At 37.5% G+C, this 20,615-nt stretch overlaps 1 protein-coding gene and 1 long non-coding RNA gene across 8 annotated transcripts in view; both read right to left on the minus strand.

Moving 5' to 3' along the window:
- Positions 1 to 2,851: 2,851 nt before the first annotated feature.
- On the minus strand, positions 2,852 to 6,918 carry LOC143304062 (uncharacterized). 7 transcript variants are annotated; one of them, XM_076626396.1, is made up of 8 exons: positions 6,743 to 6,918; positions 6,294 to 6,542; positions 5,029 to 5,141; positions 3,999 to 4,137; positions 3,580 to 3,625; positions 3,416 to 3,504; positions 3,089 to 3,178; positions 2,852 to 2,987 (listed from the first exon to the last, which is right to left on the minus strand). In XM_076626396.1, the coding sequence occupies exons 2-7, from the start codon at positions 6,343 to 6,345 to the stop codon at positions 3,138 to 3,140; spliced, it is 480 nt and encodes a 159-aa protein (XP_076482511.1). In that variant the 5' UTR covers positions 6,346 to 6,542; positions 6,743 to 6,918; the 3' UTR covers positions 2,852 to 2,987; positions 3,089 to 3,137. The 7 variants fall into 7 exon arrangements, with proteins under 7 accessions (XP_076482511.1, XP_076482513.1, XP_076482510.1 ...); XM_076626398.1 differs by lacking the exon at positions 2,852 to 2,987 and having other exon boundaries at positions 3,172 to 3,310; positions 6,298 to 6,542; XM_076626395.1 differs by lacking the exon at positions 2,852 to 2,987 and having other exon boundaries at positions 3,172 to 3,310.
- A 752-nt stretch (positions 6,919 to 7,670) lies between these two features.
- LOC143304063 (uncharacterized) overlaps positions 7,671 to 20,615 on the minus strand; it is a 427,845-nt gene continuing 414,900 nt past the window's right edge. Inside the window, exon 7 of the long non-coding RNA XR_013060760.1 lies at positions 7,671 to 20,615. This is a non-coding gene — a long non-coding RNA (uncharacterized LOC143304063).

Raw genomic sequence — 20,615 nt, forward strand, 5'->3', positions numbered from 1 at the left:
AATAGGAGGATCACATAAAAATATCTCTTACGAAACCAAATTTAAGAATAGCATATACAGCTTCGAAGAAACAGATGTTCCAATATTAGAGAAAATATTAGAAACAGCTCCAAAAGTAACTCACAATTTTAACCAATATAAAGCCAACCTCGACACATTACAAACACAAATCAGTACCCTGGAATTTGAGCGACGCATAAATTCATTGAAGGAATATGGCATATCCACACTACAAATATTAGGAATCATAGCCCTAGGACTAGGAACAATATATGTAATGTACAAATGTAAACTTTTCGAATGTCTACGCCGATCATTTCCTAAAAATGTACGTATCAAAATACTCTGCCCTACCGCTCGCGTAAACAGGATCGATCAAACATCAACAGTACCAAGGACGGTCACCTTCCAAAATATCACCGAAGACGAAGATGAGGGGATCATTCATCTTAGAAGCCCCACCAGAGCCTTACGCTTTAGCGGAGCAAAGCGAAGCTAAGGAGGGGGGAATGTCACGGTGGTCGTGAGAACGCAACGAAAGGATGGTTATGCCTCACATACCTTGGTCAGCAAAATGATGGCTAAGCAGTAATAGAAACCCTATGTGACCGGCATCCAGCGATAGCCCCTCCACAGGAGCCGGGTCCTTGATATAAAAAAGTACCTCTCGAGTCGTTGTAAGAACATTCTTTTCTGTGCTGTTTGACCATTCTGTATCGTTACTCTGTCAGTGTTCAATAAATTTTCTAATAACAATCAAAATTTAAGTACGAATTTCTCACCTTGCGTGCGGAACGTGAAATTACCCCGAATCGACGTGACACTACCATAGAAAAGGAGTGTCTGGCAATTGTTTACAGCGCAATGCACTTCCGACCGTATCTTTACGGAAGAAAGTTTACTATCGTAACCGATCATAAACCTTTAGTGTGGATGCATTCTATCAAGGATCCTACTTCTAGAATTTGGAAATGGAAATTCAAATTATCGGATTTTGAATTTGATATTGTATACAAAGCAGGCAGAGCGAACACAAACGCAGACGCATTATCTAGGAACCCTCCAGAAGTTTGTTTACCAATCAGAAAGAGAGAGGAAGTCTCACCGATTCGCTATCCTGTCCCAAAAAGATTCGAAATAGACACGTCAACGGAAGACTCTCCCGTATTCGAAGCCAAACCACGCGTCTTGCCTCAACCCAGTGATTCCAAAAACCAAGGAAAGGGTTTTACCCGAAAACATTTTACAATAGAAGAAACCCCCATAAAATATTTAGACCAAGCACTAACAGAAATCAATGTAAGTACAGACAGAGAAATAACCAATCGAGAAAAGGAAGACACGGACACGACAAGCGAAAAAGAAACCTCCACTGTAGTTCCAGAACTAATTCAACAACAAGAAAAGGACACGAGACCTACGATAATTGCGGAACTAAAAATTTCGGAAACCCGAGACTCAATTGCAAGAGTAAGTGACCATAAAGTAGTATTTATAGATATACACGGCAAACCGATAGATAAAGGAGCCTTAGAAATGAAGGAAACGGGAAAATTGCCTCGTTATGAAGATTTAATGTTAGAAAAAGCAAGATTGAATTACGATTCCGGAAAATACATTGTATCCCTACCGATAAAGGAAAATAGAAATATTCCAATAACACCAGACAATTTATTAAACTCGCTAAGATCTCTATTAGACGTAGTAAATGAAAAACAGTTAACTTCGTTTAGCATTAGCAAAGGAAACTTGGAGGAAATACCCTGGCGATATACAATCAGAAAATTAAAGGAAATATTTATGGAAAAAACCTTATCCATCACCATTTGCACTGGAGAAGTAATTACTCCACCTGTGGAAGCGCGGAACAACATAATACGAGAAAAACATGAATCAAGCGTAGCAGGGCACAAAGGAATTACCAAAACTTATCAAAGAATACGACAACACTACTATTGGGAAAATATGAAAAAGGAAATTCAAGATTACGTAAGAACATGTAAGGAATGTTAATTAAAGAAACTCACAAGAATAAAAGCAAAACAACCAATGGTACTTACAGACACACCAGGTAAAGCATTCGATAAAATTAGTATGGATATTGTAGGACCATTACCAAAAACTCAAAAGGGAAATGAATATATATTAACCATCCAAGATTTATTAACAAAATACTCAATTGGGATTCCACTAGGAGGAATCTCGTCAGCCGAGATAGCGGACGCTTTTGTAAAGCGATTTATTTGTCGTTTCGGATCACCGAGAGCTATTCTCACTGATCAAGGAACGAACTTTACATCCTCACAAATGAAGAAAGTAGCAAAGAGATTCCGCATCAAACAATACACCACGACGGCATATCATCCACAAAGTAACGGTTCAATCGAAAGATCTCACCACGTACTGATTGAATATCTCAAATTATACATTGAAAATTCCAGAAATTGGGACGAATGGGTAGAATTAGCTATGTTTTCTTATAATACCTCTGTACACGAAGGAACGAAATTCTCCCCGCACGAATTAGTTTTTGGACATTTAGCCAGAGAACCTACTGGTGAAGTAATAATCGAAGAGAACATGGAACCAACATACGCAGAATATCTCGAAGACCTGTTCGATAAAATTAACACCGTACAACGAATGGCAAGAGAAAATTTAATAAAATCCAAACTAAGATCAAAAGAATATTACGACCGACGAATCAACCCCCAGGATTTTAAAGTAGGAGATTCGATATATTTACTAAAAGAACCCAGTAAAGGAAAATTCTCCGATCAATATACTGGACCATATAAAGTGCTAGAAATCCTGCAGAACCAAAACGTCAAGATTGAAGTAAAAGGGATTCCGCGAACAGTGCACTTAAACAAGCTAAAACTAGCGCATAATCGAAATAAACAATGAATAAAGTGATTTCAGTGGGCAACGTAGTGCAGCAGTGTATGTTGTAGTGCTGTTCGTCGAATAATACAGATATCGAACACCTAAAAGGAAAAAGGGAAAATTATTATATGTGTTTCAATTATTGCTTAAATATAAAACGTGTTAACTCAATGAACAATTAACTAGTGAAAGTGAAAGTTACCTTGTGAACAAGTGATCAACATACAAGAAAGTGTAAGTGCAAGTATAGGTTATGGATCGTTGTTCGTGGAACATAATGTATGACAGCTACCTAAAATAAATGAATAAATTAGTCTCAATTGTCTCAGTGCAAAATACGAGGTTACTAAGTGTTATAACTATATTGTGGATAAATCAAAAGGAAGTGTGACACTGTTTGTCGAATAATACAGATAGCGAAAACCTAAAAAAGAAAAAAAAAAGGAAAATTATCATGTGTACTCCAATTATTGTTTGAATATACAACGTGTTGATTCAATAAAATTAAAAGAGTGAAAGTGAAAGTTACCTTGTGAACAAGTAATCATCATACGAGAAGGTTCACGTGCAAAATAGGTTATGGATCTCTGTTTGCGAAACACCATGTACAACAGCCAGCTGAAAAATAAATGAACCAATTAACTTCAATTGCCTTAATGCAAAATACAACAGTACTAAATGTTATAACAATACTGTGGAAGCATTGCACTGTTCATCGAACAACACAGATGGCGGAAATCTGAAAAGAAAAGAAGTTTATTACAAGTGCTCCAATTACTGTTTGAATGTGAAACGAGCTAGTTCAACGAATAACTAAAACGGTGAAAGTGCAACTTACCTCATGAACAATTAATCACCATACAAGGAAGCGTACATGCATGAATTTCGCAGACTAACAAGAAGAAATAAAATAGTTGATAAAGTATAGAAAGCGGTTAGAAAATAATCAAGATAGATTAATTGAGAGTTAGTAATAAATGTAACCGGAGTAAAGGGATATTTGGTTATGTATTAATCTACGTAGTATTGTGATGTTAATTTGTAATGCACAATAGTGGTCGCACATACAATGCATTATATGTATATATTAAATTAAATAAATTAAACACCACCTTTATGACCACAGATATAAGACGATTGAAGGCAGCCGTAGTAGAAGGCAGCCGTAGTAAGTATCCAAGGCATATCAAAGAATCGGATGATGTTGCGGGAACGATCCAGGTAAGTGATGCAGCAACGAAAGAGTAGAATCTGAAGAATTACAGACAGTGTTAATCTAACAAGTAGATTTTAATCACTAATAAAGAAACCAATTCATATCATACACAAAATAATAGCAAATAGCAAGTACATGCAATAATAAATTAATAGGGAAAATAAGAAAGGTTAATAAACACAGGAATAGGTTAGAAATTAATCAAGATAGACTAACTAAATATTAACAACATGACTGAACTCGGTGCAAAAGAATGAAGTTACGCTACACAAAATATCTGGTAACACAATACACAAAAAACATTAACTAAATTAAACAAGACTTATATAAATGCAAGTTACGTATAATCAAAACAATGACTATCGAAATTCGATAACAATACAGTCCATGCTATCACATTAAGGTAGCACACGGTATTGACACACACAATATCATGAAACACAAAACAATATTACAAAAACATTACTAAGTAAAATTATAGTGATTAACAATTAATTAACTATTTCAACGACACGCTACTGTTGACATTAAACCAACGCCATACCAAAGATACACGCGAGCGGCCATGTTGAAAAATTCGTCGCGCTCAAATACAAATAATAGCCAATAGAATGTAATACAGCATCATAATAGTTATGTTAGGTACTAATAAAAAAAAAAAAAAAAACAACAACAAAAAAAAGGGGAGAGAGTTAAGGAAAATATATATATATATATATATATATATATATATATTCAAAGACAAGCTATAATTGTAATAAAAAAAAAAATAATAATAAAAAAAAACACAAAAAAAACATATAAACTTTTTTTTATATATTAATAATAATAATAAAAAGTTACTCTTATTTCTAATAAACCCGAGAGTAAGAAACGATTTAATAAATTGTTGATAGGAAGATGAACTGCCTAGTCATCGTACTCACCCTCATCAAAATAACACACGGCCTGGTAGGATATGACTGCAATGGCAACCACCTCAATGTTACCACTATCTCTCTAAACTCCATCGGGGACTGCAGCATACAGCCTACATTGACTGAAACCCAAGATATTTATATACAATTACTTCAACTCTCAGAATTTGAATTTACCAACATAAGGCAATGCAAGGTGCAAATAACTCGAATTGTATATTACTGTGGCATGCACTCTCACACGTCGGCAGTGCATAACGGATTCGCCGAATACCTCCATGAAACAACCGCCCAACAATGCGCAAGGATGCACCAAGACGGCACGTTTTCACTCGGACCACAAAACCTTATAGTTGGCCTAAAGGATAATGCAACAGAAACAAGGTCGCTTGTCCTAGCCGGCAAGCTAACAGACGACGGCAGCTGCCAGGGAACACAGTATGTAGACCCATACGGGAGCTGGGAAAAGGTCGTCGTACAAGCAACAGTGAGGATAAGTTTAAAATCAGCAGTCGTGCCAGTACGGATCGAGGCGAACAAAATTCTACTGAAATCAGGAACGGTATGTACCTTTAGCGAAGGAAACTGTCTAGACGCTGAAGACGGATACACTTATTGGCAACCACAACCACCCTCACCATGCAAATTTGATCAGTACGATGTGCTATATGAAGGAATTGCTACAAAGATCCAAGAAATAAAAACCAACAGAGAATCAGCACAACCAGTTTACGCACTAACAACGCAGGAAGTAACATTTGCACTGACTAAAACCGGAGAACAGCCACTGTGTGGATATACCCTACTATCCACCGAACATCCCAAATTGTTCCTGTTAGAAACAACAAGAGGAAATACGTTCATCTCCAAAAGAAAGACAGCAGTCGAAAACTTGGACATATTCGCATACGTCAACTCAAAATTCATTTACGTAGAGAAACATATTAAACGACAAATGACAACATTGTACCATGATATATTGACACAAAGATGTACCACGCAGAAGAAACTAATAGAGAATGCTTTAAGCTTAGCAATCTTACTGCCCGATGAATTTGCATATACCATAACCAAAACCCCAGGACACATGGCCCTGATCGCAGGAGAAGCAGTCCACATAGTCAAATGCATTCCGGTACAAGTAAAGGTACGACATACAATAGAATGTTACTCGGAGCTACCCGTTTGGCAAGAGAATCGCACTGCATTTTTAACGCCAAAAACACACATTCTAACGCAACACGGAAACCACAGAGAATGTAGCGCGGTATTACCTACACTATACAATATCGACGGACTCTGGCACAAATTCGTACCAAAACCCATGGAAACAATTGCACCGCAGGAACTCCGCCCGGATGTACGTCAAACGTGGCAATATTCAGCACCATCGTCGTTGGCCACGAGCGGAATATACACCCAAAAGGACCTTGATGCACTTCGGGACCACGTCATGTTCCCGGCAGAAAAATCTGCAGTTTTGAACACATTGGCCAGAGGAGCAACAGGAAAAACAATCGTCCCTGGAACAGTAAACATTCTGGGAATGATGGACGAAAACACATTAACGACAATAGCAAAAAATACCATATCAAGCTTATGGATTGGTTTCATGGAATTTGGAACCGTCAGTGCAGCAATATTTGGAATACTTGTAATATTTAAACTAATCAAGACGATAATAGATATAGCCATACATGGATACCAGTTACGTGAAACTTACGGATGTGGAATCGCCCTATTAGGAGCAATATGCGGCTCAGTTACCCACCTGCTACTATACCTCAAAAGAAAACGAAATATCGATGATCAAACAGCACAACCTCAAGGGAGGCCGGCATTCGTGCGATTGCCTTGGAGAGTGACACCTCGAGCATTTTCGTCAATCGTATTTTGCGCCTAAGATTATTTTTACGCTTAGTAAAGAGTTATCTCGTTGGCCGTGGATTCGTTTGAACCCAACAAACACATTGTTAATAGTGTACATTAAATTCATTATTCGTAAATCATATTTTTCATTAATCTTACTATTCGTTAAGCTTATTATTCATTAGACTTATTATCTGTTAAACTTAATTATTCGTATAATTTATTATTTATTAACTTCATTGTTCATCAAATTTATTATTCATTAGACTTAATTATTTGTTAAGCTTTGTGATAGTCTTGTATATACGCGTACATATTGTCACGTCCCGCGCTCCGCACGCGCCGTAACGAGAACAAGAAAACTATCCCATGCAAAACGCGCGAATAAAGATTTGAATGCACAAACGAACACACGGCGCTACGAAACTAAAGGAAGGATTAACAAGGCGAGGGCAACTAATAAATCCAATCAGTATAAAAAGAAATAATAAATGAAACCAGCCAACGGATTGAACGAGTTACGAACCAAACAAATAAATCGGGAAATAAGAATAACTACAAAAGGGGAAATAATTGAAACACCAGATATACATGTATATATAAATATATTTTAATCAATCAACTTGGAGAGTTACATATAAATATAAACATATATGCTAGACATGTAATGAACTAGTAAATACTAGAGTTAATGCTTATAATACTATGCAACAAATACAATATTATCAATTTATGAAATATAAGTATATACGAAGTTAAGACTTAATAATCAAACGAATACATAAAATATACAATATTGTATTATTAAAGAAATAAAAGTTACATTGTCAGAAACATATATATATGTGTGCGCATTCTATTAAACAGATACATACTTGAAACTAGCCTACGTTCCGGTAAAGAATTATAAAATAAGAACTACGTTACGAAACATGCATGTCTGTATATATACATATATAAACTATATTAACGTATGCTCTTTCTACATTATTGATTCAAATCAACAATCTAAGATACATACTTAAAACTAGCCTACGTTCCGGTAAAGAGTTATAAAATAAGAACTACGCTACGAAACATGCATGTCTCTATACAAACATATAAAAATCTATATTCTAAACTACTACTAATCTATGTGCATTCTACAATCTAAGATACATATTTAAAACTAGCCTACATGCCGGTAAAACATTATAAAATAAGAATTTGATTATGAAACATGCATGTCTCTATATAAACATATAAATAATCTATTTTTCTAAACTACTACTAATCTATGTGCATTCTACAATCTAAGATACATACTTAAAACTAGCCTACATACCGGTAAAACATTATAAAATAAGAATTTGATTATGAAACATGCATGTCTCTATATAAACATATAAATAATCTATTTTTCTAAACTAAAACTACTATTAATAATCTACAAAAGAAATAGAACACACAACGCAACACTTGGGACTAAGCGACAACCTGTCGATAGCTCAAACGCTCAAAATAATTAACACCGCAACGATTCGAGGAATTGCATACAGAAATTCTATCATCAAACACAATTATGTAAACACACATTAAACGCACAATAATCTAGAAACAAAACCTTCAATACTATGTTGTCACAATACAAGATATATATGTATATATGAAATCAAATGATTGACACATAACCTCAAATACACAACACTATATCACTAAAGAATCTGAATGAAAATCACTTTGCCAGAAATATATACATATATACGTGTGCGTGTGCGTGTGCGTGTTCTATCTTATTAAAAGAAATTAATATAAAACAAATAATTAACATTTCATTTCGTATGAACACTATACGGGCAAGAGAAATAGGCATATAAATACGTATATACATATATATATATGTACGTGTGAGTGCATATGTTTTGTATTATCGAATGCTCTATAAAATAAACTACTCGAAACAATAAATAACGCGATCAAAGAATTACAAAACATTAGCTATACTGAAGTAACACACAACATAAACATATATATATACGTATATTCACACGAGATATACTACTGTCACTTTAAAATAATGTTAATAAATAAATGTTCTGATTGCGGTAGAATAAGGAAAAACGAGCGACAGACGAAAATTTACTTCGATATCAAACAAAACTAAAGACCCGCCACTAAAACTTTACTGATGACATTTATGAGCAGCCATGTTGGATTTATACGCGTCATGGCGACAGGAATATTAGGGATTAATGGAAGTCAGGCGCGAGAAACAAATCATGAAAACACATTGTTAACACTTTTCGAGTAAAAATAGCAGGGTACCATACTTTAGAAGATGCGTATCGTCAAGCCGTTAAAGCAACACACGAATTGAGACAAATAACCGACAGAACGCGACCCCATCGACCGACACCCTCGAACTATTACAGACGCGATAACGCATGTCCCTCGAACACTAATAACAATATCAGAAACAACCGCCAAGATCGAAGATCAGTACCTCCATCGCAGAATTTTCCGAATACTAATAGACAAAATATCATGTGTAACTATTGTAAAAAACCCGGACATTTAGTGAAGGACTGTTACAAATTTAAAGCCCGAGTAGACGCCGGATTAATCGTACCCTACGCTTCGAGACCGTCGGGAAACCAAACACGTCCTTCGGGAGAATGGGGCGAGCCACGAGGGAACGATACGCCGAATCGCCCGAGAGTACAAGCGGCAATCAGACGACCGGCGCCGACGGCAACAAACAGGACGAGGGCAGCCACCCACGCGAGATCAACTCCACCACCCATAACGAGAGACGGAGCGAACGCAATGCCGACTATAAGATCGAACGAACAGCCACTAAATACTGTGGGGGAGTCATCCCACAACCAAACAAGGCCACAGACAGAGAATCCAGAATCTCAAGACAAAAGGGAAAGAGCGAAGCACAAGCAACCGGCGAAGGAAAATCATCAAGAGTTGAATTCAGATTCGGAAGGCGACCTCTCCGAATTATTTCAGTAAAATTTAACGATTCTCCAACGACCCCAACTGCACGAATAGTTTCCCCAAATCTAAAAACCAAGACGAGTTTATTGTTAGACTCTGGATCGGAAATCAATATTATCAAGAAACCTGCTTTACCCGATTCAGCCATCATCGACGAGAAAGAATCAATTGAAGTGCGAGGAATTACGGCAACGAGCCTGGTCTCCCTAGGGCAGACGGTAATACAGGTCGCGGGCCATCCGGTTATTTTTCACGTAGTCGATGATTCATTACTAATCGATCAAGACGGAATCTTAGGATCCGAATTTTTTGCAGGTTGTAAAGCTCGTTTAGATTATGAAGAAAAACATATCAAATGGGGAAATATTTATATTCCCTTCGACACTAAGGAGAAAATAATTATACCGAAGCGAAGTTCAATAACGTGTTCAATTAATATCGCTAATCCAGAGATAAAAGAGGGATTTATTCCAAGAATCGAGCCGAGCAAGGGAATCTATTTCGGAAATGCAGTTGTGAGGAATCATAAAGGAAAAGGCTATATAAGAGTAATAAATACTACTTCAAGAGATTACGAATTTACAACACCGACGATGGTAATTAAGCAATTTGAAAATCCCTCCCCGCTTTCTAGGACAGCGTGTAATACAGTTTTAAAATCGAAGGAAAGTAGATACGAAAAAATAAATGAGTTACTACGACTCGAACACTTGAACGAAGAAGAAAAGGAAAATGTAAAAAAAATTGATTCGTAACAATCAAGATAGATTTCATATTCCAAGAGATACATTGGAGGCAACTGAAGTTCTGGAACATAGAATAATTACCACAGATAATATACCAATTAATACCAAACAGTATCGATATCCGCCAATACATCGAGAAGAGATAAATCGACAGATTCAAGAATTGCTAGATACGGACGTAGTGGAACCATCAATATCTCCATATAACTCCCCGTTATGGATTGTGCCCAAAAAACCCGATTCGCAAGGAAATAAACGCTGGAGATTAGTTATCGATTATAGAAAATTGAACGATAAAACGATTGGCGATGCCTTCCCATTACCCAACATCACAGAAATATTGGATCAATTAGGAAGTGCAAAATATTTTTCCACGTTTGACTTAGCATCAGGCTTTCACCAGATCCGTATGTCGCAAGAGGACGCCCACAAAACGGCATTTTCGACACCATACGGACATTTTCAATTCAAAAGAATGCCCTTTGGATTAAAAAATGCCCCAGCAACATTTCAACGTTTAATGAACTCGGTATTATCGGGTCTGCAAGGAATAGAACTATTCGTCTATCTGGATGACATAGTGATTTATTCCAGATCTCTCCAGGAACACGAAATTAAATTTAATAAATTAATGGAAAGACCGAGGACAGCCAAATTACGATTACAACCCGATAAGTGTGAATTTTTACGGCATGAGGTGAATTATTTGGGACATATAATTAGTGAGGATGGCGTGAAACCCGATCCAAAAAAGGTCGAAGCCGTATCAAAATTTCCACGACCAAAGAAGGCGAAAAATATCAAACAAGTTCTGGGACTAGCAGGATATTACAGAAGATTTATACCCGATTTCTCCAAGGTCGCGAAACCATTGACACAACTATTAAAGAAAGATACTCCCTTCAAATGGACGGAAAATCAAGAAGATGCATTCAATAATTTAAAAACAGCGTTAATGACGAAACCCATTCTACAATATCCAGACTTTTCTAAACCTTTTAACCTTACCACAGACGCATCAGGATATGCAACAAGCGGTGTACTGAGTCAAGGGCCAATCGGAAAGGATTTGCCGATTGCGTATGCCTCAAGACTATTAAATTCCGCCGAACAAAACTACTCTACTGTCACGGTGGTCGTGAGAACGCAACGAAAGGATGGTTATGCCTCACATACCTTGGTCAGCAAAATGATGGCTAAGCAGTAATAGAAACTGACAAGAGTACCGCTAAACAAAACGAACTAATCGCTTCAATCGCTGATTGAACAATTTGAAAGCCTAACTCACGAGTTTAGAAGCTTTAGAAACAGCACCGATCAAAACATTAAAAACATAAAAGAATTTGCGGAAACTAGCGATAGAAATCGCTCTAAAGAAATACGCGATCTTGCAAAAACCATGGAAATAAAATACGACACCGAGACTGACCAGTCGCAAATAAACGCCCATTTAGAAACCGCTGCTGATAACGTAACGGATGACGAAACTGACGGACCGAACACGTCACAAAGACCACGAGCCGCATCTAGCCGCGCCGCGATTAAACCAATAAACAACTACAACGAAGATCGAGGGCTCGAGGCAGATAAGGCCATACGAACTGTCGAGACACTACGTGGTCAAGATGACGTAGGCGTTGAAGATTTCATCTTATCGGTCCGCAAAGCAAGAGCTAGGTGCAAGGCAAGTGACAGAGAGCTATTATTAGATCTCATACTGATCGAAAAGATTACCGACAACGCGAAACGAAACATACGATATCTAAAAATCAACTCGTTCGAAGACTTATATTCATGCTTAAGACAACACGTATTAACACCAACAACTATTAGCAACTGTAGGGACAAATTAAAGAATTTAAAACAAGGGGCAACAGAAAGTGTACAATCTTTTAACTCCAGATTCCGACAACAGCTAAACGAATTAAATTATGCAGTCCAAAACGAAAACCGCACACCAACAGAACGACGCGTAGCTATAGATATTGAAGAACGCGAAGCACTTAAAACATATTTGCTCAACTTACGATACGAGATAGGACAGATGGTGGTATCTAGCGATCCAAAGAACCTGAACCTTGCCCAACAACTAGCAGCTGATAGAGAACAATGGTTACGAGAAGCAAATCGTGTCGCCAACCGCCCAAAGAATCAATCTCACAACACTACATTAGTATCCAAGCGAACTACTACCGATTCACAGCCACAAACTTTTGCTCAGCTACCTAGCCGACCATTAGACGACCGCATGAAACCGAAGTGTCCAAAGTGTTTACGAATTGGACACACAGCCGAAAAATGCTACTCTCGAAATTTTCCATTCGCCAGCCAAGGAAAGATTCCACCTCGAGTAAACCAAACAACGGAGAACCCAGAGGAAGCTTACCTCGAGTTAACTGCACCACCACCGGAAGATTACTATCAATCGTACTGCAACGAAGAGACGGAGGAAGAGCCAGATTCCTCATCGATACCGGAGCAGGAATCAACCTTATAAAAGAAAAAGCCTCACTAAACGTCCAAACTTCTAACCCAAAAACCTTCCTAATGGGAAGTGACAAACATACCACTAACAAAATTTGCAATTTAACCATGCTCAAGAAAAATCATCAATTCTACGTAGTCCCTAACAACTTTCCCCTAATCGAAGATGGAATAATCGGACTCCCATTCCTTACAAAGTATCAATACAGCGTCACTAACAATAAACTAACCTTAGACGAAATTATATTACCATTCCAGGAAACCGATAGCAAGATAAGACCAGGCGAAACTCTAATCTCAGCCCAATACATCGAAGGAAAGCCCACAACAGTATGTTTCATCGACACTGGTAAGCAAATCTGTCACATTACAAACGAAATAGAGAAACCCGATAAACTAAGCCAAATTAATAAATTCGCACAAATAATACGTACCAAACATATTGATCCAGAACTTCGAGAACCCCTTGAGAAAATCCTCATCAATTACTTAGACGTTTTTAATATGGAAACAGACTCATTACCATGTACCAACTTGACAGAACATACAATCACACTCAAGACAGACAAACCTATAAACATCAAATCTTATAGACCGCCCGAATGTCATAAAAAGGAAATCGAGACTCAAATCAACGACATGTTAGACAAACAAATCATAGAACCATCGGACAGTCCATATAACGCACCAATTTGGGTACTTCCAAAAAAATTAGATGCATCAGGCAAACAAAAATGGAGAATCGTTATAGATTTTAGAAAATTAAACGAGCAAACAGACCAAGACGCGTATCCTTTACCAAATTCGGACGAAATACTCGAGCACTTAGGCAAAGCTAAATTTTTCTCGGCCCTAGACCTCTCGTCAGGATTTCACCAGATACCTATGGAGCAAAATTCCAAAAAATATACTGCATTCTCAACCCCACAAGGTCACTTCCACTATAATCGCATGCCCTTCGGCCTTAAAAACGCACCGGCGACGTTTCAACGTATGATGGATACCGCGCTACGGGGGTTAATAGGAAATAACTGTTTCGTATACCTGGATGACATTATAATATTCGGGAGCACCATCCAAGAACATAACCGAAATCTAGCCATTATACTAGACAGACTACAAAATTTAGGATTAAAAATACAACCGGACAAATGCGAATTTTTGAAACCGGAATTAGAATACTTAGGACACGTAGTAACAAAGGAAGGAGTAAAACGTAATCCCAAAAAGATTCAAGCCGTGAAAGACTTTAAAACACCAAAGACCGCGACCCACATAAAGTCATTCTTAGGACTCGTTGGATACTATAGAAAATTTATACGTAATTTTTCTAAAATCGCAAAACCATTGACAGATCTCACAAAAAAGGACACTCCATTCTACTGGACCGATAGACAACAACTTGCATTTGACACACTAAAACAAAAACTCTGCGAAGCCCCTGTACTACAATATCCAGACTTTGACAAAACATTCACATTAACAACAGACGCAAGTAACGAAGGGTTAGGAGCAATACTCTCCCAAGACGGACATCCATGCTGTTATATATCCCGAACTTTGAACCCTCCTGAAAAGAATTATTCCACAACCGAGAAAGAGTTATTAGCAATAGTATGGTCAATCAAAAGACTAAGACAATACCTACTTGGTAGAAAATTTAAAATTCAAAGCGATCATCAAGCCTTGAAATGGTTAAAGAATGTTAAAGACCCCTCATCGAGACTCATGCGATGGCGTTTGAGACTCGAGGAGTACGATTATGAAATCGAATACAAAAAAGGAAAAGAAAATACAGCTGCAGATGCTCTATCCCGATTGTATCCTATCACTAATGAAGAAATCCAACCCAATGTAGAAAACCCGGACTATTATGACGAGTATATAGACTGGAAAATCAATATCACCCCAGCTCCGATAACCCAAAAACCTAACAGACCACACTTTAAACAAATTACAAAGACCGAACTGGGAGACTTTAACGAACAGCATTGGTTGCGTCAATTAACCAAACACTTTATTAAACACCGAACCGGACGCTTACAAATAGGAATAAACGACAATAGCTTCAGCACGTTAGAAAAGGTAAATATTCAACTCATGCTAAGGTTTCTAACAACTAGATTCCCTCAAATTAAATTAATATTTGGACAAGATCCGCCAGTAGACTACGATAACGAACAAAAACAAACGATACTACGCGAAAATCATAACGAATTAGTAGGACACTTAGGTATACACCGCACCGTGAAACGAATACAAGAGCACCATCACTGGACAAACCTAGAACAAGACGTTACAGAATTCATACAAAACTGCGAAACCTGCCAACGAGAAAAGCTAAATCGTATCAGGGCCAAGGAACAACCTATAATAACTGACACACCCCTTAATCCTAATGACAAAATCGCAATGGACATATTCGGACCTCTCACCAAAACCAAACGGGGCAATCAGTTTATCCTGTCTATCCAAGATCAATTAACCAAATATCTCATCCTCATACCCTTAAAAGACCAAACAGCCAACTCAATCATTAACGAACTTTTGGATCACTATGTGTACATATTTTCCGCACCAAAAAGTATTCTGACGGACATGGGACGAAATTTCGTATGTAAATTGATCGACACATTTGAAAGGGCTTTCAAAATCCGACACATAAAAACCACTTCTTTCCATCCACAATCTAACGGATCCCTTGAACGAACGCATGCCGTAGTAAAGGACCTTATTCGAACTTGTACGACCGACCGACAGAACGACTGGGATGAAAACTTAAAATTAATATGCATGGGATATAATACTTCAGTACACGAGACGACCGGACATACCCCATTCGAACTAACATTTGGACGACAAGCTAACATGCCATCCTCAATATCAACCACTCCTAGCCTAACCAGAGAACAATTGTTTAACCTCTGGAAAAATCGACACAACGCCTATATAGCTAAAGCAAGACGAGTTACCGAATCTAACAAAAAGCGATACCAGAGGGATCAAATGCGAAAAATTATTAAAACACAGACGATATTCCGAGTAAAAGATAAAGTATGGGTACATAACGATCACAAAACTAACAAGCTAGACCACGAATGGCTAGGACCTGCAGAAATCCTCTCATCCAATCCACCCACCTATCTTATCGAATATTCCAACGGTCACACGCAAAGAATCCACGGTAACAGGCTAAAACCCTACCTTTCAGGAAGAAGACCATAATATGGATCATCATAACACTCGAGTACATTAGAAGCGATCTAGAAGTAAAACCATTGAATTACGCCAACATATTCCTGGAACACATTGACAATTGCTATCTGTACAACGAACAAATAGATATCACCCTTATAGTAGGCCTTAACGATCCAATTGACCAAGTTAATAGATTACAACGCGTAATAGATTTAATAGACCGTCAATGTAAACCACCTTGCGCTTACATACCAGAAATAAGCAGCCTAAAATTTAAGTACAGAAATCTTCAAAACCTGACTCGGCAACTCAAATTATTATTGCGTTATAAAAGCAAACGCGGATTGCTCAATGTCATAGGCTCAGTATCCAAAACTTTATTCGGAACTCTCGACGAAAACGATTTAGAACTCATTAACAAGAACATCGATACATTATTTGATTCCAACAATAAAATAAAAACAATTCTTAGTAACCAAACCGCACTCATCAAACGCGTGCTAGACAATACCAAAACAAATCAACTTGAAAACTTAGCCAACGATATACACAAGATTGAAAACCACAATGAAAAAAACGAAATATTAGTCTCCCTATTAATTCAAACCGAATCTACCATATCAGAACTCCATATAAACATCGACGAAATTTTTAACACTGTTATGTTAGGGAAACAAGGAATCATAAACCCACAAGTTATAGAACCCGAACAATTCTTAAAAACACTTGACCAAATAACGAGACAAAACTTTATGACTAACCATATCGAACCTTCAGTTCAAAACTTTCAACTAATTCTAGATCTAAGCAAACTAAAGGTATGGATAAGAGATAACAAACTTATATATACAATAACTGTGCCGCTTTTGGAAAACAATGAATGGAAAATAACTAAAATTTACCCGATACCTTCCAAACAAAACTCTGTATTCATTGCGCCTGTAATAGAAACTGATTTGATACTAACCGACTCAGAACAATACACCTTTGTCGATAGTCACTACTTAAACAAATATTGTAAACGAACGGCAATCATCCACATTTGTAAAAGAACTCAACCGAGTCACAATAGAATCAATTCACCTGAATGCAGATCAGAATTAATTACTAATCGACAGACGGTCAAAACTTGCCCGACTGCTGTCTTCAAGCTGGAAGAATTGACGTTCGTACCTTTGCAGACGGAAAACCATTATATTATTATTCCTGCGAAAAATGTACAAATCGACGTGTTATGTAAGACACATAAAATCCTAGAAATTAGACAACCAAGCTTAATTAGCAGTAAAACCGGGTGCATAATCACATACGATCATAATATTATGAAAATAGGAGGATCACATAAAAATATCTCTTACGAAACCAAATTTAAGAATAGCATATACAGCTTCGAAGAAACAGATGTTCCAATATTAGAGAAAATATTAGAAACAGCTCCAAAAGTAACTCACAATTTTAACCAATATAAAGCCAACCTCGACACATTACAAACACAAATCAGTACCCTGGAATTTGAGCGACGCATAAATTCATTGAAGGAATATGGCATATCCACACTACAAATATTAGGAATCATAGCCCTAGGACTAGGAACAATATATGTAATGTACAAATGTAAACTTTTCGAATGTCTACGCCGATCATTTCCTAAAAATGTACGTATCAAAATACTCTGCCCTACCGCTCGCGTAAACAGGATCGATCAAACATCAACAGTACCAAGGACGGTCACCTTCCAAAATATCACCGAAGACGAAGATGAGGGGATCATTCAACTTAGAAGCCCCACCAGAGCCTTACGCTTTAGCGGAGCAAAGCGAAGCTAAGGAGGGGGGAATGTCACGGTGGTCGTGAGAACGCAACGAAAGGATGGTTATGCCTCACATACCTTGGTCAGCAAAATGATGGCTAAGCAGTAATAGAAACCCTATGTGACCGGCATCCAGCGATAGCCCCTCCACAGGAGCCGGGTCCTTGATATAAAAAAGTACCTCTCGAGTCGTTGTAAGAACATTCTTTTCTGTGCTGTTTGACCATTCTGTATCGTTACTCTGTCAGTGTTCAATAAATTTTCTAATAACAATCAAAATTTAAGTACGAATTTCTCACCTTGCGTGCGGAACGTGAAATTACCCCGAATCGACGTGACACTACCATAGAAAAGGAGTGTCTGGCAATTGTTTACAGCGCAATGCACTTCCGACCGTATCTTTACGGAAGAAAGTTTACTATCGTAACCGATCATAAACCTTTAGTGTGGATGCATTCTATCAAGGATCCTACTTCTAGAATTTGGAAATGGAAATTAAAATTATCGGACTTTGAATTTGATATTGTATACAAAGCAGGCAGAGCGAACGCAAACGCAGACGCATTATCTAGGAACCCTCCAGAAGTTTGTTTACCAATCAGAAAGAGAGAGGAAGTCTCACCGATTCGCTATCCTGTCCCAAAAAGATTCGAAATAGACACGTCAACGGAAGACTCTCCCGTATTCGAAGCCAAACCACGCGTCTTGCCTCAACCCAGTGATTCCAAAAACCAAGGAAAGGGTTTTACCCGAAAACATTTTACAATAGAAGAAACCCCCATAAAATATTTAGACCAAGCACTAACAGAAATCAATGTAAGTACAGACAGAGAAATAACCAATCGAGAAAAGGAAGACACGGACACGACAAGCGAAAAAGAAACCTCCACTGTAGTTCCAGAACTAATTCAACAACAAGAAAAGGACACGAGACCTACGATAATTGCGGAACTAAAAATTTCGGAAACCCGGGACTCAATTGCAAGAGTAAATGACCATAAAGTAGTATTTATAGATATACACGGCAAACCGATAGATAAAGGAGCCTTAGAAATGAAGGAAACGGGAAAATTGCCTCGTTATGAAGATTTAATGTTAGAAAAAGCAAGATTGAATTACGATTCCGGAAAATACATTGTATCCCTACCGATAAAGGAAAATAGAAATATTCCAATAACACCAGACAATTTATTAAACTCGCTAAGATCTCTATTAGACGTAGTAAATGAAAAACAGTTAACTTCGTTTAGCATTAGCAAAGGAAACTTGGAGGAAATACCCTGGCGATATACAATCAGAAAATTAAAGGAAATATTTATGGAAAAAACCTTATCCATCACCATTTGCACTGGAGAAGTAATTACTCCACCTGTGGAAGCGCGGAACAACATAATACGAGAAAAACATGAATCAAGCGTAGCAGGGCACAAAGGAATTACCAAAACTTATCAAAGAATACGACAACACTACTATTGGGAAAATATGAAAAAGGAAATTCAAGATTACGTAAGAACATGTAAGGAATGTCAATTAAAGAAACTCACAAGAATAAAAGCAAAACAACCAATGGTACTTACAGACACACCAGGTAAAGCATTCGATAAAATTAGTATGGATATTGTAGGACCATTACCAAAAACTCAAAAGGGAAATGAATATATATTAACCATCCAAGATTTATTAACAAAATACTCAATTGGGATTCCACTAGGAGGAATCTCGTCAGCCGAGATAGCGGACGCTTTTGTAAAGCGATTTATTTGTCGTTTCGGATCACCGAGAGCTATTCTCACTGATCAAGGAACGAACTTTACATCCTCACAAATGAAGAAAGTAGCAAAGAGATTCCGCATCAAACAATACACCACGACGGCATATCATCCACAAAGTAACGGTTCAATCGAAAGATCTCACCACGTACTGATTGAATATCTCAAATTATACATTGAAAATTCCAGAAATTGGGACGAATGGGTAGAATTAGCTATGTTTTCTTATAATACCTCTGTACACGAAGGAACGAAATTCTCCCCGCACGAATTTGTTTTTGGACATTTAGCCAGAGAACCTACTGGTGAAGTAATAATCGAAGAGAACATGGAACCAACATACGCAGAATATCTCGAAGACCTGTTCGATAAAATTAACACCGTACAACGAATGGCAAGAGAAAATTTAATAAAATCCAAACTAAGATCAAAAGAATATTACGACCGACGAATCAACTCCCAGGATTTTAAAGTAGGAGATTCGATATATTTACTAAAAGAACCCAGTAAAGGAAAATTCTCCGATCAATATACTGGACCATATAAAGTGCTAGAAATCCTGCAGAACCAAAACGTCAAGATTGAAGTAAAAGGGATTCCGCGAACAGTGCACTTAAACAAGCTAAAACTAGCGCATAATCGAAATAAACAATGAATAAAGTGATTTCAGTGGGCAACGTAGTGCAGTAGTGTATGTTGTAGTGCTGTTCGTCGAATAATACAGATATCGAACAC

This window comes from Bombus vancouverensis, chromosome 18 (assembly GCF_051014615.1).
Source record: "Bombus vancouverensis nearcticus chromosome 18, iyBomVanc1_principal, whole genome shotgun sequence".
Classification (NCBI taxonomy): Eukaryota; Metazoa; Arthropoda; class Insecta; order Hymenoptera; family Apidae; genus Bombus; species Bombus vancouverensis.

Coding starts and splice junctions, on each gene's coding strand:
- LOC143304062 (XM_076626395.1), bottom strand. CDS start 6,345: ATGGGTTTTGGTACGAATTTGTGCCAGAGTCCGTCGATATTGTATAGT. Junction 5,142..6,293: donor GTCGATATTGTATAGTGTAG/GTAATACCGCGC, acceptor CTTGGGTTTCAG/TCAATGTAGGCTGTATGCTG. Junction 3,505..3,579: donor AACAGTGCAATGCTTCCACA/GTATTGTTATAA, acceptor TTTATTTTTCAG/CTGGCTGTTGTACATGGTGT.